This window comes from Centroberyx gerrardi, chromosome 22 (assembly GCF_048128805.1).
Source record: "Centroberyx gerrardi isolate f3 chromosome 22, fCenGer3.hap1.cur.20231027, whole genome shotgun sequence".
NCBI classification, from domain to species: domain Eukaryota; kingdom Metazoa; phylum Chordata; class Actinopteri; order Beryciformes; family Berycidae; genus Centroberyx; species Centroberyx gerrardi.
Window position 1 is genome coordinate 16,147,281 of NC_136018.1, and position 23,844 is coordinate 16,171,124.

Below are 23,844 nucleotides of genomic sequence, written 5' to 3' on the forward strand. Positions count from 1 at the left end.
TTCTCACGTTCAAGACAAACGTGTTCAAAGTGTATTGTGGCCATCGTGACACATAAAAACCTTAACCGGTCTGTGCCAAAATTGTCGAGTGCCGCTAATGTATTCTCACAAGACATCTGCTGTGGGCGCACACTCACTATCACTACACCGCTGGCACTGCATTATGTGTGGTAGGACAGAATGTGAGAGTGACCTCAGTGTGTTTACAGGAACACAACACACTGCTGGGAATGCCTTGGTGCTAAGCAGGGTCACAGGCTGGGTAAGGAGGCTTTGATTGGCACTGAAAATGACATAGAAATAGGTGAAATGGCTTTGATACAAATGTATGTCCTTGTAAACCAAATAATAATGAGGAGACCTGATTCCTGCCAAATATGTGATATCTGAATCTGACTCTGTTGGTGTTTACTTGCAGAAAAACCAACACATTCTCCCATAGCCTGCGGTTCAGATAAACAACCAGCATCCAGCTCTTTATATTCCGAAACGGAAAGATCATCTGTATCCGTCCGTGGTGGTGACGCAAGCCTGGAATCTATGTGAGAGGATTTATTGCGTCCGCTCAGGGAATGTGACATGGCGTGTCCAGAATGCTTGTTTAATGGGGAAAAGATCTCAGGACGGTACAAACACACACACACACATGCACCGGCGGCACGGCGCGGCGCGACACGTGTCCCGCAGCCGTGAACACAGGGGCGCTGCTTGGGGCAGTCACAGGCTGAGGGGAGCACATTTCTCAAAAGATGAAAATGTGGCACTGCGCCACCAACGGCCCATACATCAACCCCAAAACCTAAACTGTCGGACAAATGGGAGAGGGAGACACATCATGATGAACAGCCTGTGGGTGTGTGTGTGTGTGTGTGTGTGTGTGGTGGTGGGGGGTGGGGTGGGGTGGGGGGGGGGGGGGGGGGGGTAGGTATCTGAGGTCATCCAACTGGATCACTTCATTACACACAGTCATAAATCTGAATATGAGGTAACTTAGCCTCTTGACATTTTGTTATGTGTTTACTCTTCTGCCCATCAATTCTGAGTTCTTTCTGTTTACAAGGCCGGGGTCAAATTAATTTCAGTCGGTTCGACATATAACTGCCAGTCATTTTCCATTAATAAAGCGTTCATTCTCAATTATTTCTGAACAGGCCGGATGTGACGTTCTCATTGTGCCACAATAGCACCCACTTGCTGGGCTGACTGAAGGTTACTTCAGCCCAGCCTGGGGTCAAACACACATATAGTGTGTATGAGGACATGTATGACCATGTTCTGCAACCTAACCACACACTGACCAGGTGATGCTGTACTTCATCCTGGCCTGGATAGAGCGGTAGTGTTATAACTCACTAGTCGGGACACCTGTCAGATAAAACACACACACACACACACACATTCTCTTGCCGTCTTTCTCACATGCGCACACACACACAGACGGACACCTGGCAATACAAACAACACCATCCATCCATCACCCGCTTGACGGTCTAATAAAGCTAACATCTGAGCGACACATTACACACATTCACACTGGTTGCTTATATCTGCCAGGAGGGCAGAGCACAGGTCTGTATGCAGTCAGACACACACACACACACACACTTTCCAGAGACTTGCATCATCAGAGACGAGAAGAGAGAGTCTGAATCATCAGAAGAGGAGCAACAAGCCAGTATCGACTTGAAAAGAGAAGCAGTGGAAACAACCGGTGCAGAGACGCAGCATCAGCTCCAGAGATACAACAAAGATCATACGGAGAAGAAAGAGAGCAAAGGAAAGCAAGGAAGTAAGGAATAGATCACACTTCTTTTTTTGAGATACTGATCATCAGTCAAGCTGGCGGGAGACGAGACAAACCACTTCTTGGAGGAGGGACAGACCCGCGTGGAGAGCCCGGCGGAGCGGGACTCCCCCGGGCCGGACGGAGTGACGGTACGCGCCGAAGTGGAGTGGGAGATCCCCATGTCGGTCACCCTGCCCATCCAGCTGCAGCCCGACCCGGCCCACCAGCCCTTCCCCTTCCTGGACACAACGCTGGCCGACCTGGGCATCCAAGAGTGAGTCTGGGCCGAGAGAGCTGTGTGCGTGTGTGTGTGTGTGTGTGTGTAGTCCATTTGATGACCATAAGTAAGTGTACTGCATGTGTGTGTATAGATATGTGCAGAAAATGTTATGATGCCCATGGGGAATTTGGGTAAAAAATGAAGATATTTCCATTTAGTTGCTCCTCTGCAAACAGAATCATCTTGTGCTTATAAGAGGGGTCTTCAAAAAGCAATTTGAGGTCAGCCTAGCATTAACAAGTGTGTGTGTGTGGTGTGTGTGTGTGTGTCCAGGTCAGAGGTGAAGGAGAGGGTGGTGTGGGTGGACACCAAGAAGACCCAGGTGAAGAACAAGGCAGGGAAGCTGAAGGAGAAAGAGATCACCATCCTGGAGGTTGGTGATCGATCGTTTTGGGGAATAAAGCATCTTGTCGTTGATGTAGACGGATAGAAACTGGGGTGTCATCATTCCATTTCCTCCTCCAGGTGCGAGTGAAAGCCCAGAAGCCCGGAGACAAGCAGCTGCAGGAGGTCCTGTACAGCACCGAGGCCCACACCGACCGCTCCTTCTGCCGCACCGGGGTCGACATCCTGCCCTGGAAACACAGATACACAGGTCGGGGCAGCACAGACACGGATGGGTTTTGTGTCAGGATAACACAAAAAAGCAGAAAGTAATTGGGGAAATGCAGGAAAACGAAATGTCCATCAGAAAGGTTTGTCCAGCATGTGGTGTCCTGAATTCCAAGAGAGCCAAGGATGAGGAAAGATCGCATCCCTGATGAAGTCCTTTTTACTACCCAGGGTGTGATCATGGCCAGGAAACGGGGTGGAGAGGGGTGGGTGGGACTAATCTATATTTTCCATTGGAAATAAATGGGAGTTTTTTGTACAGAATGCCTAAAAAATCCTGAAAAAGCAGAGACAAATCACATCCCAGCAGGTTTTGGGTGAAAGAACATAAAAATTCTGAGTTTTCTCCCTTGTGTGTCAGTTATGTATTCCAGTGTCCAAACCTTTACAAAGAGTGCTCTTAACTGAGAGTTTCCGTCTAGTTTTTTGACAGTAATTTCAGCACCATAACTCTGCAAATGAGTCCCTAGTGGCAGCAGCACCTGCTCACTGCGTCATCCCCCAGACAGTCACCCAGTCTGCAGAGAAGGCAATTATACTGCAACATGTTGACAACTCACATTTACACCTCAAGCTGGAGGTAATTGTTAATTTATTTGATGTTGCTTCGTGACATCCAATAAAAGGTTTTCAGACAGGTATACTAGCTTGGTGGATGGTGGTGTCAATCTACACACAGTGTCTCCCTCTTTTGTGATTGTATGGGAATTTGGAAACAGAATTGCACAGTCACTTGAGAGACCATAGAGACCTTATTATCTATGGAAAGGAGATACATTTAGGTGCATTATGCAAATGTAAAAATGTTAATGTTATGAAAAAGCTACTTTCTCAGCAGCAAGGAAGGGAAAATGGGTTTAGTGTATGTCAGACAAGCATAACATTAAGGAAAACTCCTTAAGATTTCTTTACACAACCAGGCAGAGGATTTTTATTTTCAACAACAAATGATCTATCTTAGACTGTTGTCATTTTTGGCTTGGGGTTCATATTATATATATTACATATCCATATCATACACAAGGGAGGAAATATTTGCAGCTTATATGTTCAACCATGCCATGAATGTGACCCGCCCCCCGCCGCAGTCTGCAGTGACCTCCCACATGACGGGTGAGCTGGCAGGCTGATGTGGATCGCAGCTATGTGCCGGAGCCCCAGGCAGCCAAATGAGATCACACTAAAGCATTACATCAGTGTCCAGCTAAAACCTCGGACCTCAGCAGTCAACTGATCAGGAATCTGAGAAATGAGAGCCATTTGTTTGTTGTTTTCTTCTCTATTATCAACAGATTAGCTTGGTTCCAGTTTCATGAAGCAGCAAACAGGCAAACTGCAGAAAGAGACACTAATGATAATCATGCCAATTCTATTCTTGTTTCAGTACTGCGTACAGCTTCATACTGGTGTGTCCATATCTGCTATGAATGTGTGGTATTTGTCCTTCCCATCACAGGCCTTTATTGTAATACCATGACCAATATGAGTCCATACTGCTATTTGTGTGTGGTGTAATATAATTGGGAAGTCTCTCTCTGTGTTTCAGAGGAGACTGGACTGGCACCAATGGAGATGACCATGAAGTTGGACATGGAAACACAGCAGCCTAAATTTAAAGAGGCGCAGGAACAACGTGAGATCTGAGGAGCGCAAAAAGAGTCACCAACATCCAAAACAGAATGCAATTCAATGTGAATCAGCCAGCTAGCCTTTTGGTTACGATCTGGTTCACTGTAAAAACATATTAGTTGATGGGCTATTTGTGAACTCAAAATATAATCTGTAAAATAAAGTGTCATCAGCTCTTCTTTCAACAGCAAGGCAAGGGCGAATGCTTGATATAACTATATGGCAAAATTTGCCAGCATTGCAGTGTCCCATTGAATTATTGTAGTATTTGTAAAAATGTCTTGTACTTGTGAAATATGTGCTGTAGGATGCTGTAGAATGGTTTGCTACTAACAGACTTTGTCCAAGGTAATATGCACCAGAAATGTTAAAGACCCAAAACATGTTTTGAGGAAATGACACCTGTAGAGACGGAGCAGTGCAGGGGAAAGTTCTTCAACATGAGGTCACGAGTTGAGCTGAGAATGAACTAACACCTTCCTGCGTTGAACGCAAAGCGTGACAGTGTGTGCCAAGTGTTAAGCTCCAAAGTCAACATGACATGGAAACAATGACATGGAAATAAAGAGCTGCTTTTTATAACAACCGAGTGTGGCCTATTAATTCGGCCATGTACAGTCATTGAACTACGGGGTTCTTACTGCTGGATTTCTGCCAAAGGTTCACATGAGTGCACAGTTGCAGAGCTGGCCCAGTTGAGAAACCCCTTAGTTAGCAGTATAGTGAATCTCTCTGAGTAAGGCAGAGCCGGAAGAGAAAGCATGGTGCTCCATTGTTTAAAGTTTATAGACTTACACTGGGAGATGGGGATGAAAAATTTTGATTTATCAAGAGATCAAATTCATTGCTTCACACTCAGATAGCAAGGCCAGAGATTTGTCGAAACAGTGGTAAAAAAGGGACAGCAGCAATTAATAATCGCACATTACAAGTTGGGCAACAAAGTAACAGAACAAAAAAAAAAAAAGAACAACATACAGGACATTAAACCACATCTCTTAAAATAATAAAAGTTTAACAGCATGCAGACAAACAAATAAATTAAAAATATTAATACTTGGAAACATAACCGCTGAGTGTAATAATAATAGTAGTAGCAGTAGAATGGTTGAAGTGCTGGAGTTTGCAGGAATTCTGCCAAATTTAGGGAACAAAAATCCCCAACTACTGTCCCATTTTTTCCATCTATAGTATAAAAATTCATTGTTTTGGCTGGCTTTCACACAAGAGTGGAAGGACATGTTGTGCGCGGGCTACGAGGCGGCGATGGCGGCGCTCAGCTTGGCCTGCTGCTCGGCAGGAAGTGAGGTCACAGCGCCCTGGAACTCCGCTGAGTGGCGCTGGGTGAACTCCCGCATCAGCATGGCCAAAGTGTTCTGGGTCTCTGTGGAAGGGAGACAAAAAGAGTTTAGAGGCTAAAAACAATATACAGGCTATCATCTAAGATAGAGTACCTCCAGGGTGACAACTTATCACAACAAAATACTGATAAGAATAGTCTGCAATGACTGAAAAGCTTCATTCACTTTAGTCCAATTGGCAGACAATATAATGTCAAGTCTATGAAAAAGCTGGTCCTAAAGAAATTTGTCCAACATCTTGGTCTGAACCATGAAACGTACCTGCATCAAGATCCTTGGTGCCCAGGACTTGGCTGGAAGCAGCAACTATGGGCTTCATTTGGCTCACAACCTGAATGAAAAGAAATATACATGTATAAAGCCGCAAGCATTCATTAGTGGAGTCCAGGCAAATGGACCAAATACACACAGATGCCCGATATATCACAATTTGCAAAGTTGCCAATGTGTTGTCACAGCATTACAGAGCACGATGTAAACGGGGTCTATACTGTACCAGAGCAGGGCTGTGTGTGTAGAGCATGGCCAGGCAGCTGTACACCGTCTTGTTCTCCTCCATGTCCTCTTTCAGGGGAAGACGTTCCACCAGAGCAGGAAACACCTGGGACAGAGTGGAACCAAGAGATTTAACTGAACTGTCCATCCATCCAACACATTGGTCTCAGCGTGCAGAGAGAATTCTGTTAATAGTCGAGTTTCTACTGCATGGCCTGATGCAAATAACAGAATGGAGCTTTTTATCATGTGTTACTAGCAGTTTGGATTGGCCTTAGTGGCTAATAAAATGTTCACCATCTTGACATGGAATAAATTCAATATAATGGGACAGATGATCCAATGACAGATGAATTCTCTCTATACTAGAGATCACTGTAAGGGAGGTAAAGCTTGCTAGGCTAAATGATCACCTCAGTCGTCTGAGAGAGCCTGTTGGCAAGCTGTGAACTATACCTGCTCCAGCGGGACGGCTTCCACGTTGCTCATGATCATCCTGCAGAGGGCGGCACACAGGTTGTCAATCACCCTGCTGTCCGACTCCTTGACCAGCAGGTTGGAGAACAGCGACAGCATCATGGGATAGTCTCTGGGACACACGTCACTAAGGAATAACTTCATTTAGCCTTCGTGGTATTAATTATGCATGAACATACAACACACACCCACACAAACACAGAAGTAAGGAGGATACGATACGACGATGGGTCCAGCGGCCTGAGCCAGAGATCCCAGTCCGAACACGCTGTTGTTGCGGACCTCGGCGTCGCCGTCCCTCACCCCGGCCACCAGCACCGGCAGCAGCCGATTGGACAGACGGCCCGCCACTCCCCTGCCCCCAGACACGCTCACGAGGGCTTGCAGGATCTCTCCGAGCGTCCCCATGGAGAAGGAGCGATCCGCCACCGTGCATGAGGATTTCTTTTAAGGGAGAAAGACAGAATGAATGTCAATCTGGTCTGTCTCTTATTTCTGATACTGACAAAAAAAAAAAAGATGGCACCAAAGGATCTTAATCATTGTGTCATTACAAATTGGATTGGTTTCAGAGGTTTGTAACAGTGTAATATTCTGGTCCTAATCACAGTCTTTTACTCTGGAAAGCTACTTTGATGTCACTCCCCGAGATGAGCAGACAGGAAACCAAATGCCACTGTTTGCATTTAAACTATTCACCAATCAAGAACTCTTGAAGCTCAGTCTCTGACAGAATACAGTTGGGCATAAAGATAAGGGCAATTCCCTCCTCGCTAGACTCCTTGCTGTAAGCAAAGTCGCCAGTCACGCCATCACTATAAGACAGTGGACTGGGATATTATTTGCTGAGAAAATGCCTTTGGGAAAAACTGCTTATGTTAAACCCCTGATGCTGTCCAGGGGTCCAGACTCACAGCTTTGCTCATGATGAGAGGCAGCAGGTCGTTGAGGAAGGGGGCAAAGGTGTCTGCAGGCACAGCTGAGGCCAGCAGGGGAATACCTTCACCAGCAAACTCCTGCAGCATGGCGTCGTACTCCGCCTGAAAGAGACAACACAACATAGCGCACCCTAAGTACATGTACAGGGATGTGAACATGAAAATCTAGAATTAATGGATAAAAAAAGCAGGAAGACTGAAATCTCTGATGGAAATGAGTGGGAGTGTTATGTTCATGTGAACTTCCTCATAAAGTTGTATGTATTTGCCATTTGGTGGACGCTTTTATCCCAAGTGCATATATTGATAGCATGGATGGCCCCAGTGGGAACTGAACCCCTAACCCTGGCAGTATTACTACCATGCTCTACCCATTGGCCTATACAAGACCAAATCAACCAATCAACAAAAATGTCAATTCATCAGTTCACAAACAGGATTCTGATGCAGAAATTCACTGCAAAATCAGGTGATACTGAAGAATAGATCACTTGATGATCTTTATATTTATATTTTCATTGTGCATAGATTCTTTAACTAGGCATGTCCACTTACTATACCAGTTCCTCTGTGTAAATATTCACCTAGTTCTGTGTATGAATTCTGTGTAAATATGTTATTTGTGGAATATTCTGTGTATGACTGTGTGTGTGTTGTCTGACAACTAGTGCCACTGGAATGAGCGTATGTACAATCCAGCAGAATAAAACCCCATCATGTCAATGTACTTGGCAATTTAAGTGATTCTAATAAAAGGAGATACAGAGGAGAGCCAACCTGTTGGTCTTCATCATCAGCTTCATCACCACCACCATCCTGACACACAGTCTGGAGAGACAGAGAGAGAGAGAAAAAAAAAGAAAGGTGGAGGGTCAATAGCATACTACCAGGAAATGCAGATTGTGTAGTGCCATGAGAAGGTCAAAGTTTTTGACTGGCAAATTCAAAGGTTGTATGAAGATACAAGTTATATCATGTTGCAATAGCATTCCTAAGTCACTACAACAAGCTCAATAGCTGTAGCATAGCAGGTTTATTGCCTACAGCTGTAACGACAATTAACAGTCTGGGTTGTGGGGAAATCCTCTGGGAAGTGTGGATGTGGGTCCCCAGAGAAAAACTTTGACAACCACTGGCATAGAGATAATTATGCAAGGACGGGGAACAGACAACAGCAGCACTGTGACTTACAATGTTCTAAATAAGAAGTGCATTATAATGAGAAAGATTAGTTTTGATGATGGACTACTTGCCCTCCTCCCCTCCCCGATAACCCATCCCCATCATCCTCCCCTCGTCTCACCTTCTTCTTGAGCACATCGCGGATGGTGTGGCTGATCTCCTCCAGGCGTGCAGGGCTCTTGAAAGCCTCCCCCTGGCAGGACTTGAGGATGCTGTTCATGGCCTCCAGGACGCCCATCACCACCTGGCGCTCGCGCTCTGTCCGCACCGTCTCCAGGAAGCAAGGCAGCACCACATCAAGCAGCTTCTGTAGGGCTGAGGGAGGGACACAAGATGGACAGGAATGAAGAAAGATAAAGTTTAGAATAGCGTTTAACATGGTCTTAAACAAGCAGAGGTAGTTAGCCTATTCCTTATCGTTTCCCTATATTGGCCTGGTGGTATAATCTCACCCCTCATCCTAACCAGGGTTTGTATCCTACACCTTTTTTGTTTTTTCACTTTATTATATTATATTATATTATATCTATATTATTCTAAAAGGTCATCATAAACATTCTGAGGTAAGGGCAATTTTTCCAACACATGGGACCAAAAGTATATAATTATTCTGCTTCTGTTCCTTTAAGCCTAGCCTCTTATCTCCCTCCATTTTGTTCATTAATAATCCCCATCCCTGCAGAAAGCAGCACTGCCCATCTGCACTGCCTAAAAATATTCACGGTAGAGTGCAGTTCCAGAGAAGAGAGGAGCAGCTTTACCCTGGTGGTTGGCCTCAGTGGGATTCTCCTTCCACACTTTGTGCTGAGCTCTGCAAAACTGGCCCATGGCCCCAAACGCTGCCCTGCGGACGTCCTCATGGGGGAACTGGGGAGGGAGGGGAGAGGGAGGGAGATGGGGCACAAGAGAGCATCAAGTTAGAGCACTATGGGTACTGGAGCGTATAACGCAGACATACACAAATTGGCAACAGCTCGATGGTGTCACGAGCAGACCGTCCCTCAACCGGAAAGCCCAGGTTCAAGCCCCTGTGACAGCAGGCACCTGCCCTGCTGAAGTGTCCTTGAGCAAGACACTGAATCCCTATCAGCTCCAGGGCTGCTTCTCTGTAGCTGACCCTGATCTCTAACCTCTCTGTGGAGGGGGGCAAGCAAAACAACAAGGTTTGCCCACTGGGAGGGAGGGTGGATAATAAAGTATCACAAAATATGTTGTGGTGGGCCAGTGACTACATTGAATGCAAAACACAAGAATCTCACCGATTATCACTTTAATTGTACTGGAGACCTTTTAAGGCTTTGAGGTTAGATATGATTTAAGATGTGTTAAGGCTTTTTCAGAACCTGCAAACATCCTGCACGCATCTGTTGACCCGTTCATTTATCCATCTGCCTACAGACTCACCTATATAGACATGAACACACAAAGACACACACACATATATACGCACACTGCCCTTCACAGCCCATTAGGCAAAGAGGGGTGATAAGGCCGAGCAGCCAGGCAGAGTGACTTACATCTTTCATCTCGTAGACCTGCTGGAAGCTGGACTCCAGGAAGGGCTGGAAGGCAGCACTGCCAGGGGAAACCACAGCAACACGAGTTACAAATTACACACACAAAGGAGATATATTCATGAGGCCTGACACCAGTATTGCATACTTAAGCAGGCTTTTTAAGAATATACTTGATACATACATTATATATTTTCTTCAACAGTGAGTAGAGTTAAATTATCTGCCAATTTAGTTTTTAAATTGTATGTGTGGGATGTTTGCTGATCAGGAAATTAACAAAAACTTTAGCTCATCATCACCGTCTGCTGAATTGGAATTTGGGTGGGAAAACACAGTAAAATGGCTGATGTTTGTAATTAAATGGCTGTTCATGGCGATGTGCCACACTGGAACGAAAATACATAGATTTTAATGAAAATGCTACTAACAAACATCTGATCTGATATGCAAATATGTCTATTACCCAGTGTTGAAGGCAATCTCCCCCAGTGAATCACAGGCGTCCTCCTTCTCATCAATGTAGGCATTTTCCACAGTGAACCTGAGAGAAGGACAGGCTCGGCATCAGACAGCATGACAGCAGTGCTTTGCCAAACAGGAAAAGCAGGTATGTATGCGTGTAAGTCGGTGTGTGCGCGGCATGTGTGTCCCCTACCCTGCAACATCGTGGATGTCAGTCATCTCAGGCTCATCCTCCAGAATAGCATCTCCATCTTTCTCATCGTCATCATCATCATCATCATCCAGTAGGACAAATGTCTTGTCCTCCTCAAGGTGTGCCTGAAAAGAGAGAGAGAGAGAAATATGATAAGAGAACAGGAGAGATAATGAGAGCAAGAGGTAGCACTAAATCCATGCTTGTTGTTCATCTCAGCTTCAGGTCAGTATTTCTATGTATAATTTCACCAGTCTATACAAATTGTATAAAATACCAAGCCAATTCATATTATGTATAATGAGTGTGTATTCTGTGTACCATGACGCCCTCGGTGGACTTGAGGGCGAGCAGCATGACGGTGGTGATGGCAGTGAGGTGAGGAGTCAGACAGTCGGGGCTGACTGTGGACACAGCAGAATACAGACTGTACCTGATAGAGGGAAAGACAGAGGGAGAGAGGTAAAAGAAGGGTTACAGAAAGAGAGGATTTAGGTATTGCTGCGGTATGATTTATGGAGACCATCAAGAAGCAAAAAGGCAGCTATGGCAGGCTAGATGCAGGAGGGGAACAGATGTAATCAGAATACAAAAAAAGGGAAAAATGAAACATCTGGAAAGCCCTTCCATTGAGATGAATGAGTTTTGTGTGTCCAAAACACAAGAAGAGGAGGAGAGACAAGGAAGACAACAAAAGGGAGAGGCAGGAGAGGGGAGGTAGGTGGACAGGAAGAGGAGGACAGAGGGAAGGAAAGAGTTAGAGGGAGGGACATAATAGGAAGGAGGAGGAGACAGTGTCTTACAAGGTTTCGGGTTTTGCTGTAGTCAGATTCACTAAGGCCAACATAAATTAGAAAAGGCATCTTATGGGGGAAAGGGAGGTCAGGTGGATTTTTTACATCTGAAAAATATTTTGTATACTCAAGGTTGTATGTGACTACAGTTATGTTCTTTGTTTTGTTATTTTTGTTGTCCAATTTATGCTATTAAAAAAAATGTAAGAACAGACTGTATGTATGGACTGGCCTGTTGAATGGAGATAAAAAAAGGCATCTCCACACACACACACACACAGTTACATACGTGCAGCGCCTCAGGTCGGGGTCGTCGATGGTGTCGGTGAGGTTGAGGCCCAGCTGAACACACTCTGCAGCCAGAGGACTGAAGACATCGTTGCCGATGGTCCGGGCCAGGACCGATAGAGTATCTGACAGAACATGATCAACATCCATTCATTCAATAAATTTTAGCTCCAGGATGTAAAAAAGAATCCAAGAGAGTAGTGATTTCTGTAGAATTTTTTGTAGGTGTGGTGGGTGGAGGTCATTTTGTTTCCGAGACCCTGACTCACTTCTGGACCCATCTCAGGATCGGTTCCAGTAGGTGTTGCAGGTTAAGAATGGCTTTTATTTTGGTATTTATAATGCAGTTGTGCTGTAACTTGCAATTGTATTTTTTGGGATGAGAGAAGAGGTACTTGAGTTCACCAATAAGGCCAGCTGATGAGTGAATTTTCATTGTATATGTATTTTTGTAACTGTGGGGGCAATTTTCCAGCTGTTGGGTGCCATCGAGGCTAAACAAGTTTAAAGGAAACACTGCATCAGAGGTTCAAAAAGGTTCGAAATCTAATCAATGTCATAGTTTTTCCTTTAGATACAAGATGTTGGGGTTTACCTACCCAAGGCCTGAGTCTGCAGGGACCTCATTTCCTCTGTGGTGGCAGTCAGGAAGCCCTTCAGGCTTTCGATGACTGGAGGGAAGTAGGGCACAAGCAGCTCCTTGGCAGCGTTCGCTGACAATAAGACAAGACAGAGATTCACACTGGGGCTTGGGTCACTTCACTTTCAATACAAATAGAAACAGCATTTTCATTTGCTAGAGCAGGGGTGGGCAATGATGTGCCGTGGAAGACCGAGAGTCTGCAGTTTTTCATTCCAAACAAACACTACACCACCACCTGGTGTAGTCTTTGGTTGGAATGACTGCAGACTGCAGACTCTGGGTCTTCCACGGCACATGATTTCCCCTTTGCTGGCTACTGTGTAGGCTAAGGTGACAGTTTGGGATTGCAAGAAAATGCAGGTCTTCAGACAAAGTTTTGAAAACAACTTACCTATGGCACCAATGGCAGACACAGCCAGCTCTTTGATCTTGAGGTTTTCTGCGTTGTTGAGGGCAGACAGCATAGTGTCCATCAGGGTGGGCAGGTAGGGCGCAATCTCCGCTCCTGCTGAGAGAAAAAAAGAGAGAAAAGATAAAGCATCTAGGATGTTAAAAAGTTCTTGGTGGGAATGAGTCTGTACCATAAAACGTGGATGAAAAAGCTTTGGCTAAAGCCATTACCATAAATATCAATGACATTACGCCTTGGGGGAGTGTAAAGTGAATGCAGTTGCTAACCAACTCTGTGATGAATATCTCAATGAAAACACTGGTTTGGTTAATCTACCCTAGTTTATAGGCCATATCAGCGTGACGTCACAACAACAAAGAACTTACTTCCGGGTGGATAACGTCGGTGGTGCTGCATCGGCGGCGGCGCTACAGTATTTTTCGTGTTATTTAACCAAAGTAAGACCCCTTTTTAAGCTCTTGTGATTAGAAATACACAGACATTATGTAGTTCTGGCTGTCCATCGAAAACGAGACGTTCCTGATGTCGTTGCTGTTGATATTTGTTAGTGTATAACCTAACATAACCTAAATATATAGCCTATTTAAGCATGTGTCCACAAACTACTGTATTTTACCAAAATGTTTAGAAATGCTTAAAAGTTCTGTTTTGGCCACTGTCTTATACAAATTAACCATCTGTTTTTATTTTATATTATGTTATATAGCCAAACAGTGACAGCCAGTGACACAAAGTAGGCTATGTTAGTGTGATTCAGTGAGCAGAAGTTCAAATTCAACTGCTGATCTAACAAAGCAACCTCAAACCAGTCATTCTTTAGTGTTTTGCTTTATAGTAGAAACTGTGGACTGTTCGTTATTTACTTTCAGACTCGATTGTAAAGCATCTTGACTGTAAAGCAGGGTATGATAGCAAAGCCAGATCACAAACCACTGCGTGTGTTGTGCTAGAACCGCGGTCCATTAAAAACCGTGCAGATAAAACATTTGTGGTACTTTGACAATATGTTTTACTCGTGTAACAGAAAAGGGTTCAAGGATTTCAGAAAGCTTATCATGTTGGCAAAATTTCGGTCAGGAAACCTTACCTACATGAAGTGAAAGATTTTACCCGAACGGTTTTTAATGGAATGCCTTGGGACTGGCAGTGCAGTGCCAGTCACAACAGAGCTGCTGCTGTGCTAGACCCAAACGAGACTAGCAAAACCGAGAGACTGTATTACTGTCACTCTAGCAAGCTTGCACGTTATGCTACCCAACAGCGACGTTTATCATTTTTATTACTGACCTGTAAGAAAATGCCTGCCGCAAAACCCGGTCATGAGTGGTTGCTGCCAGCCTGTCCCCAGTTCTGTAGATGCAGACGGCCTGTAAACTATTATCTGTATCCACCGATTCCGTTAGGTTGCTTTAAAATGGAAAAAGCCTAAATCTAATCCATTATGTACCAAGCTATATTTGGCATTACAGCCCCGATTTCGGCATAATCGCTAATGTTTTGTTTAGTTGACTCGTATTTACCGCTGCTTAAAACGAACGATTTCCGCTGCCGACAGGTGCGAGTTATCCACCCAGAAGTATAGCCAATCTGTTTGTTTACAAACATTCTGATTTGGACTATTGCTGAGCTTATTTGTAGAGTTTTGTAGTGGTTCATTGGACAGTTTTGGCTATTTAATGGCAGGGAAAATATCATGTTAATCTATATGAATATCTCATGATTCCCTTTGCAGTGGGCAAGGCTTGCAGGTTCAGATTTGTGAACTACTGTCTCCATTATTGTATGAACCATTTCTTTCATCTTACCCAGGTTCTCCATGAAGTTCTCTAGGGCATAGAAGGCCTTGGTGACGTGGCCCACCTTGGCCTGGTTCAAGCAAGACATGTAGCCCAGCAGCAGAGGCATAATTTCTCCGCAGTACTTACTCACCTCCGGCTGGGGAGCAGAGGTGGAAAAACAGGGAGAGAACAACAGAGAATCAGGAGAGAGCAATGAAAAGTCTTTAGACGCTAGACACTAATTACAAGAACTCTGTCGACTGTAGAGCTACAAACTTAATAGATTATAATTAGGGGTGCACCGGTATCGGGGCCAATGGCAGGCTAAAATGTAAGTACTTGGTACTGGTGAACTGAGCTGATGCCAAGAGCCCCGATGCTGTAGATTGTGTACCGTTTCAAAATACCAAAATGTCAGCGAATAATAAATTCTTTTTTTTTTTTTTTTTAAAGTGGCTTGTGCAGTGATCCATTTATTAAATATTGTCTTCTTAAAGAAGTTGCTTGGTTGGTATATCAATATATGTTAAGTACTCATATGGTACTCAGCATTGGCGAGAACTCAAAATAAATTACTAAAAAATGGTTTTGGTACACCCCTAATTTTAATTTTGCAAACATGGCAGTGGAATAATACAATATGGAATGTAATATGGAAATGCTGTCACTCATAACTCTTTCCACTGCTTTCCTTTACTCATTCCTACTAATGATACACAGAAGGTCACCTTCACTACATCATGAGAAGCAGCTAGGTCCCTCTAAACAACAACAGAAACTAGCTAATGTAATTGTAATGCTGAAATGCATAGAAAGAGACTGGTTGCAGTGCTAAAAAGTTAGTTGTTAGCCCACGGTTGCCTGCGTGGCCTGTGTATATATATATATATATATATATATATTGCAGTGGTATGTGTGTATGTATGTTGTAGTGCTGTGTGTCCTGGCTCACCTGTAAATATTCAGAGAATTGTCCGAGGGCAAAGAGGCCGGCACTGCGCACCACCTGATTACTATCAGAAAGACTCTGGCACACTGTCTGCAGCACTGATGACAGCATCCTAACACACACACACACACACACACACACACACACACACACACACACACACACACACACACACACACACACACACACACACACACACACACACACACACGGGTACATAAACAGATTACAGTACAACAGACTATTTGGTACTAGATCTGCTATGTCAGAGATGTTTAATTCTGAATTTCAGTCTGGTAGCTTCCTTGACCAATCATTTGTCATAGTAGCCAATTAATGTAGTAGTATGAAAAATCATGATTAGGTTTGTGGAAGGACAAACAAGGACTTTTACACTCAATTGTGACAAACTGAAGCCTACATAGAAAACCTTGTGGGGATTTTTTTTTTAAAAAGCTAGAGAATGGTACAACACATTGAAATGAGAGAAACGCAACACAACATACTAAACTAGTAGACATGTTTTCAAGTCTACTGAACTTACTTGGTGCGTATGTGGTCGGCGCATCCTTCAGCCAGCACGGCCAGACACATGAGGCCCCCCTTCCTCTCATAGGGGTTTTCACTGGCAAGGCAGGCCTGGGTGAGAGGCATCTAATACACAAAACACAACACAATACATCATCAGTTGCCTGAGTCAGGGCCGTCGCATACTGTGACAATTAAACTGACCTCCGGGTTAATTCAAGTATGCATATCTATCTAGACCCAGACATAAAAGACTGAAAAAGAAACTAAAACATAGTTCATGTTACCATAACAGATCACATTATTGTTCTAGATGATTTACCAGTTGTTGGAACAGTTTCTCTGGAGGCATGTGGAGTGCCATAGTGTCAATAATCTGGAAAAACACAAACATTTCAATAAGTTAGTTTGTCTTTCTTGAAACTCCAAACTGAAGCTACAAAAGCTTTTGCAAAGAACACTGTTTTCAGGCCATAGGAGAACACGTAATATCACCAAGATTAAATAATGTTGCCCCACCTGAGCGGCACAGTGTTTGGGGTTCTCGTTGTCTGTGCCATCTCCACTGTCATCCTCCTCATCCTCTGGGTCCTCCTCACCAGGTGGGGGCGCCGCACTCAGCACAGGGAAGATGGTCTGCAGAATGGGGTTCAGCAGCTTCTGCTTCAGCACCGTCTACAAAAGAGAGAAAAAAGAACAGGAATGAGACAGTTTCTATTTAACTAATGCAACGTTCTTCAGCCAAGCAATTACTTTTGGTCCAGCTATGTTGAAGTCGAGTGATGAGCCAGGGAAGCAAAGCAAAATTCTTCCCGCGATGCCATTAAACAATTATTTTGAAAGGAAACAGGCAAACTTGGAAAACCAGGAACATTGTTACTTTAGAATATACCATACCTCATTTGGGATTATAATGTGAACGGGCCATGTCCTCTCTCTCTCTTCTACAATGCTAGAAACCCAGTTCTAGCGGAGGGAAATTTCCAAAAGAATCTAATCTGGAGTCAGTTTTACAATTTCCCCAATAAGTGTGGAAAATTAGGTTTGGGGGTGAGTTTCAGTCAATGCACAGGGAAATTTGAAAATATCTCCAATGGCAAAAGAAAGTAACGATGTCAAGGTCTGCTACATCTTCGATCTGGGTATAAAACTTTGCCATTGCTAACTGTCCATGAAAAGCATCTGTGCCGTCTTAAAATTATTTGTCCTTTAGTTCAAAGCTCATGTTGTGATGTCGTCTAGTTTTACTGTGCACTATGAAAAACCAACAGAAGACAGAGGGAGGCAAGACTACCTATCTCCTTAGGAAGAATAATAGATACAAGAGGGGTGGAGGTGCACCATGGCTACAGATAGGGGTCCTTGTTCATTAGGGATTACATACTGAAGGATGGATGTAGGCCATCTATTTATAGCAGCAGATAGGTGACTTTACCTTGCTCTTCAGCCTGATGAGGAAGGCGATGCAGGAGAGAGCTTTCACCCGCAGGGAGTCGCTCAGTGTAGTGTCAGCGCCCACCTAACACACATGCACACACACGTCCTTAAACCTCTCGCCCATGACCCCATAAACATCACAGATAACAAGCAGCATTTGTCAGTTCAGATACCTTGAAATGAATAATTTGCAAAGTCAGAACTCAAAACTGATTTGGAAAGACAAAATACTAAAAACACTCTACAGCTCCCACCTCTAAGCAGAAGTGGACAATGTCAGCGATGTGAGGCACGATGATGGACACCTCACTCTCCATCAGCTCATCAAACACCTCCATGGCCTCGCTGGCTTGGTCCTGTATACACACAGACAAGCCAAATAATTTTATAAGTAATTTTCTTTTAATCTACCCTCATGGAGCACAAAGTTTCCACTTGACCAGCAGCTGTAGCAGCAACACACGAGTAAAATGTCATAAAAATATCCCAATTTACCTGATCTGCCTTGATGAGGTGTTTCAGAGCAACAATCAGACTTGGGATGAGAGAACGCATCTGGTTCTGTAAGAGAGCAAAGCGCCACTTCAATCAATACAAGTGGCCTTGGATTATCAAGCTGTCTAAAATTAAACTTTCAGTGGTTTGGTGACAATGTTTTATATGCACTTTGGTGCTGTAAGTGATGAGCCCTGGGAAAAATAATATCTAAAAAAAAAAATGTAATGTCCTGAAATAGTTCAAATATCAAAAAACAATTTTCAATTATATTTCTACCACGTTTGACAGTGGTGACAGTGCCTCACCATCTCCTCTGAGCCGGTGTATGCGGTCATAGCAGTGAGGGTGAGGATGCAGTAGTACAAGGCTGTTGGGTTGTTGAGGTCCTGTAGCACGGTACCAAACAGCTGCAGCAGCTGGTGGTAGTGAGGCTTGAAGGGCTCAGGGTTGGACTCCACCACCTTGCTCAGCAGCAGGAGGCCCACCTGGGAGGAGAAAAGAGGGTCAATATTACAAGTTCCAAGTCTTTTACTGGCCGAGGACGTGTAAAACAATACAAGAGGACATTCAATGATTTAAAACACTCAAAACAAACTCTAAGTCTAAAATAGTCAAAGAGATAGCTGAAATGGCACTTTGACCCGTTCTCACATCTGACCTGTATCAACCAGCCCAACAGCGAATGCAGGAAATATTTTGCTTTCAGTTGATGACACAGCTATAAACTGTGGCAGTTTTGCAACAGCCATTTTGAATAATTCATTTGGGCATTCACACAGGGTTGGAAATTAACATCAATCAAAAAGTAAGTAAGTGTAAGTAAATCTTTATTTATATAGCACCTTTCAAAACTGTAGTTACAAAGTGCTTCACAAAAAGAAAGATAAAAGGTAACTAAATAAAAGAATAAAAAATGTAAATATATATACACATCCAACATATACACATACATATAGTATATACTGGCATATATGCATATATACACATACATACACAAAGTAGTCGATTTGAGGAGGGATGCGAGGGGATGTCATCCCCTTGAAATAAAAATTGTCAAAAACCATCCCCTTTGTAACACTGCCATCCCCCTTACATCCCTCTTTATGGCACAAAGATATCATTTAATCAAGAAATGTGTAAGCCACTTATTGATATTTAATCATTTTAGAGAATATAGCACATCTGGAGTTTCCAGCAAAACCGAGGGCGGGGGGCACACGCACCTGCATTGATACGGATGCATGTTTTTTTATTGGTTGATGGCACAGCAAAACCTGCAACGCGGCTATGACACCTTGAGGATATTATTTTGGCTATTATAAATGGGATGGTGGGCAGGTAGATCTGCAGGACTTCCTCAAAAAGAAGAAAACTACAGGTGTGAGAAACGTCAGGAGTCATAATGAATATTTTCTATAATTTAGCCTACACTGTTTGAAGCGGGGCAAAAGAGAAACAGAGATTAAACAGAGATTAGATAGCTAGTTGACATTTTAACACCAAAATTATATTAATGAAGAAAAAAAACATTAGGCCATACATTAGGCTACATTTCATCCTCAACTGGATGTTGCCAGGCAACAAAATAAACAGGAAGTCAAGATTAACCTAGGTTGAATTTGGTTGTTCAAGTGGCAGGTAAGCACCGTCAAAGGGAGGAAGCCCTTTGTGTGTCGTTCTCACATAAACCCAAATAAAATTTGACTATGGATCATGGGACTTAGAGCACAAAGGTGTTTACTCTAGTATGTGGTGAATTTTGTGCAGTGGCTCATAATTTGATTACTGCTTTGGGTGGTAATCTATGCTGGTAAAGGAAACGGATAACTGCTAAGGCTGAAACAAATGTGCACACACGCGCGCGCACACACACACACACACAGGAGGGGTACCTTTGTACGAAGTAGCCTATTTGGCCATCATTGAAAAGCTATTGACTAGTCTATATTTTCTCCCTAGATGATAGCCAGATTCAGGAGGATGTTTTAATAGACGATGCAGCAGAGGCAAAGCAGGCAGGGGAGGATGACAAAGCGAGCATGAGTAGAGGTTTGATAACTATAAATTTAAAGTTTGGATAAGATAAAAGTGCCATGAGTATTAAGTTATGTTAAGTTACACTTTATTGATCCCCCTGGGGAAATGTGTCCTCTGTATTTGACCCATATAACTACTTAAAAGCAGCGGGCAGCCACAGTGCAGCGCCTGGGGACCAACTCCAATTCTGAGAACAGTGCCTTGGTTAAAGGCATTGGCAGGAGTATCTGATACCTAACATCCCTAACTTGCATGTCTTTTGAATATAGAATTACCTTTGTGCTGTTACAATATAAACAAAAGGGTAAACAGCTGGTCCCCTACCCTCCATGCTGTCTTCGCCACTATCAAATTGTTTGTCTCCATAAGTACAAATCGACTACTGCATACACATATATAATAATAATAACAATAATAGTCATAATTTGGAGGGCCTATTGCAAAAATCGAATTGGTAAATTGGTAAATTAGTTAAAGTGGCTAGCAAATTTTGCAATTTTAATCGTCTTGAAAGCAACCAATAATGATAAGATAAAAATAAACCAATATATCTACTTTATCTGAATTCCTAGCTATGCCATGAGACCTGTACCTGTCTGTCCTGAGGGTTGTTGCTCTTGGTGGACTGGTTGAGGAGCTGCAGCAGGGCGGGCCAGCGGTCCGGAGTCTCATGTTTGACCATCACCGCGCTCAGCTGGGAGAGGGAGTGGCGCACTGTGTGTCTAGAACATAGAGACATTTAAATAAAGAGTTCAGGCTCATTCAGGTGTGATATATTTAACAGGTGTGTGTGCCTTTGCATGTAGCATGGTTAATGAATACAATTATTTCCATGTCAATGCCATTTTCAACAAACTAAATCTGGGTCATCAAGGATAGTAGGTCATTACTGTACAGAATGAATAGCTTACTCTGATTCCTGTGTGAAAGCCTGCAGCACCACCGCCTTAAGGCTGTAGAAAGAAAGACAACAAACATCTCAATTACAACTGTGACTCAAAATTCAATTGGGTCAAGAGGCATGATAAGCTTCCTACTGCCGAGTCCCGATATGAAACAGTTGCAAGATTATTTTCATATTAACATGGGTGAGCAAGTTGCAACTAAATTTCTCACTTAAGGCTGAGAATGTTTCAAAATGCCTACTCTACAGTATAGTAAAACTGCTCCTTGTAGATTATTAAAGACTGTTCATTAAAATTGACCTTAACTGGATTGAATTAAAATGAACTGAATTATATAGGCAATGGAAAGGAATGAGAGAGTAGGAAAAGCAAACCTCTCTCTGTGATCAGGGCTGATCTTCTTCCAGTGTTTCTTCACTCTCATCCTCAGCATCACTGCTGCTGACTGACGAATCTAAATAAATTGAGGCAGAGGTGAAATGAGGACAAATGAGGATGATAGGACACAAGGACAAGAGTTGATAACCATCTCTCTCACACAAACACACAATCATTTTCAGGATATTTGGACCACTTAGGATAGAAGGGTACACACACACACACACACACACACACACACACACACACACACACACACACACACACACACAATACCTGAGGGTTTTGGGAGCCAGTCATGACAGCACACAGGGCTGGGATAATGGCTGGGTCTTTGAAAGCCTGCTTCAGCTGGGCTGTGGCCTAGAGGGGGCAAAACAATAGACATCACTAGACTGGCTGACATTAATACATGATTGCAGGACACACAAAGCACCAAGACCTAATTTAGATTACAAGTTGTAGTCAAATAATGTTTCAGTAACTAAGCCTCCTTTTAAAAATGAACATACTTCACTGAATCTGCCAGCCCGGTCTAACTGCATGGATCACTGATTGCCCTGGTAACTGTCAAGATTGACAGCTAACGTTGCCGTTAGGCAGGTTAGCTAGATAACCGTTAACTTTAAAGTTGGCTTCCAAACTTGTTAGCTGTCTAGCAAACTAACCCAAGTTACCCATAGCCGGCTTAGTAGTGTTACCTGCTGAATAACTGCATTATCAGGCTGTGTCAGCTGTGAAAGAATTTGCTCAAGTTCCTCTGACATCTTGGCTCTTCCGAACTATCGCCTCCTCTTATGTCTGCGGTACTATTTTTCAAAAGTTGGATAGCTAACGTTAGCTAAATGAGTTGTCCTTCTGCGATGTGGCAACTGGCGACGTCGTCAGTGTAACGTATGCTACACCTGTCAAATATGTAAACAGATCCTATCTGGGAAATTGGCAGTTTTGCTAGCTAGCAAGCTAGCTGTTTAAATCCACTTAAAGATAGTTAAATATCGTAAGTTGTTAAGCCGGTGAAGAGAGGCGGCCAGGTCGGTGGCGGTTGGGATTCGAGTCGTGACGCTCGGTCTGGTCCGTTCTATTCAGCTGGCAGCACGCGGGGCCGAACCGGGCAGGAGTTCCATGTGAGTTGAGTTAAAGGGACATGCAACCACTAGCTCCCCCAGCGTTATGGAAACACACAGCGCCTGCCGCTGGAAAGGAGGCCATGTTGCAAAATCTTCATAACCTGAAAATTACTCTAAACATCACCCGAAGGGGAATCCTTGTATTTCAAATTAAGCGCCTTATTTGACGTTTTATTTTGAGTTTAATTGACCTTATACTGATCATCATGGATCTGTTTGGGGGGTCCTTGATATGAAAACGTTTGGGAATCCCTGGTTGAGACAACAAAAGGGAGTGATAGTCTCACACACTACAAAAACAGTGATACACAAAACACAACTTTCATGACTAATCTATACTCACACTGAATGTGAAATGAACATAAACATAGGATTAAGATACTTGCATGCAACTAAAGACTGTTGTTAAGAATTGCACCAGGCCTAATTCAGCAAAACCTGTTCAAATAATGACGATTATTGGGTAGACAAAGCTATTGCTCAAAAACAGTTTTGCTACCTTTCAGGTAAATTTAGTCTGCTGCTATAGGATAGAAGAGTAAGAAAAAGTTCCAAGTTTCACTTGGTGGCAAAGCAAAAATAATGGGAATTTGCAAATAAACCACAAATCTGCACTGAGATTTGTTCCAGTGCTTGTAAATGAATGTACTGCTACTGTACCTGCTGTACCCTATGTTGACACTAACAAACAACACCTTTCTACTTGGTACAAATGCACCTCCAAAATAGGACCTAATATCAAAAGACAGATGGTAATGCACTGCACACCTGTGCACCGACCCCCTCTCTGTTTTACACACGCTTAATGTCCCCACCCCATCAACCCCCTCCTGTATGTCTACCTGGTTTACACACACACACACACACCCTGTCCAGCTAGAGATCAGTAGCAATGCAAATGTCCCCATTAGGCTCACTGTTCTCACATCGTCTCACCACTAACTGAATCATTACCACGTCAAAACAGGCAAGGAGGGGGAACACAAACAACCACTTGGATGGTAACACAGGGCCTAATCTAATTCATCTTTGTAAAAGGATTGCAAATGGGGGAGAGAGTACCCTACATCAACATGTCCAGCCTATTGTGCAGGGTAAGAGGGCTGTCTGAATTTGAAATTAGTCACTGTCTTTG

General features: G+C 43.5%; 2 protein-coding genes across 4 annotated transcripts; one reads left to right on the forward strand and one right to left on the reverse strand.

The window, feature by feature from the left end:
• Positions 1-604: 604 nt before the first annotated feature.
• Positions 605-4,322, forward strand: LOC139919195 (uncharacterized). Its single transcript, XM_078291544.1, has 5 exons — positions 605-626; positions 1,835-2,060; positions 2,340-2,439; positions 2,532-2,661; positions 4,225-4,322. Exons 1-5 carry the CDS (start codon positions 605-607, stop codon positions 4,320-4,322), a joined length of 576 nt encoding a protein of 191 aa, XP_078147670.1.
• On the reverse strand, positions 3,600-22,654 carry ipo4 (importin 4). Of its 3 annotated transcripts, none has more exons than XM_071908853.2 (30): positions 22,281-22,654; positions 21,856-21,942; positions 21,576-21,646; positions 21,208-21,249; positions 20,889-21,018; positions 18,565-18,744; positions 18,257-18,322; positions 18,016-18,117; positions 17,760-17,843; positions 16,844-16,999; positions 16,647-16,700; positions 16,341-16,450; positions 15,800-15,908; positions 14,875-15,004; positions 13,049-13,165; positions 12,614-12,727; positions 12,016-12,139; positions 11,254-11,365; positions 10,933-11,057; positions 10,741-10,818; positions 10,278-10,335; positions 9,522-9,627; positions 8,882-9,075; positions 8,356-8,406; positions 7,555-7,680; positions 6,858-7,084; positions 6,620-6,752; positions 6,165-6,269; positions 5,930-5,999; positions 3,600-5,691 (listed from the first exon to the last, which is right to left on the reverse strand). In XM_071908853.2, the coding sequence occupies exons 1-30, from the start codon at positions 22,344-22,346 to the stop codon at positions 5,561-5,563; spliced, it is 3,258 nt and encodes a 1,085-aa protein (XP_071764954.1). In that variant the 5' UTR covers positions 22,347-22,654; the 3' UTR covers positions 3,600-5,560. The 3 variants fall into 3 exon arrangements, with proteins under 3 accessions (XP_071764954.1, XP_071764952.1, XP_071764951.1); XM_071908851.2 differs by having other exon boundaries at positions 13,049-13,162; positions 21,576-21,655; XM_071908850.2 differs by having other exon boundaries at positions 21,576-21,655.
• Positions 22,655-23,844: the final 1,190 nt, after the last annotated feature.

What these genes read in the sequence shown, in the direction of transcription:
- LOC139919195 (XM_078291544.1), top strand. Translation starts at nt 605, where the DNA reads ATGGGGAAAAGATCTCAGGACG. An exon ending in GGGGAAAAGATCTCAGGACG is followed by an intron (nt 627 to 1,834) that starts GTACAAACACAC and finishes ACTGATCATCAG; the next exon opens with TCAAGCTGGCGGGAGACGAG. An exon ending in CTGGAAACACAGATACACAG is followed by an intron (nt 2,662 to 4,224) that starts GTCGGGGCAGCA and finishes TCTGTGTTTCAG; the next exon opens with AGGAGACTGGACTGGCACCA.
- ipo4 (XM_071908850.2), bottom strand. Translation starts at nt 22,346, where the DNA reads ATGTCAGAGGAACTTGAGCAAATTCTTTCACAGCTGACACAGCCTGAT. An exon ending in TTGTCCACTTCTGCTTAGAG is followed by an intron (nt 17,844 to 18,015) that starts GTGGGAGCTGTA and finishes CATGTGTGTTAG; the next exon opens with GTGGGCGCTGACACTACACT. An exon ending in CTCTCATCATGAGCAAAGCT is followed by an intron (nt 7,085 to 7,554) that starts GTGAGTCTGGAC and finishes CTCCCTTAAAAG; the next exon opens with AAATCCTCATGCACGGTGGC.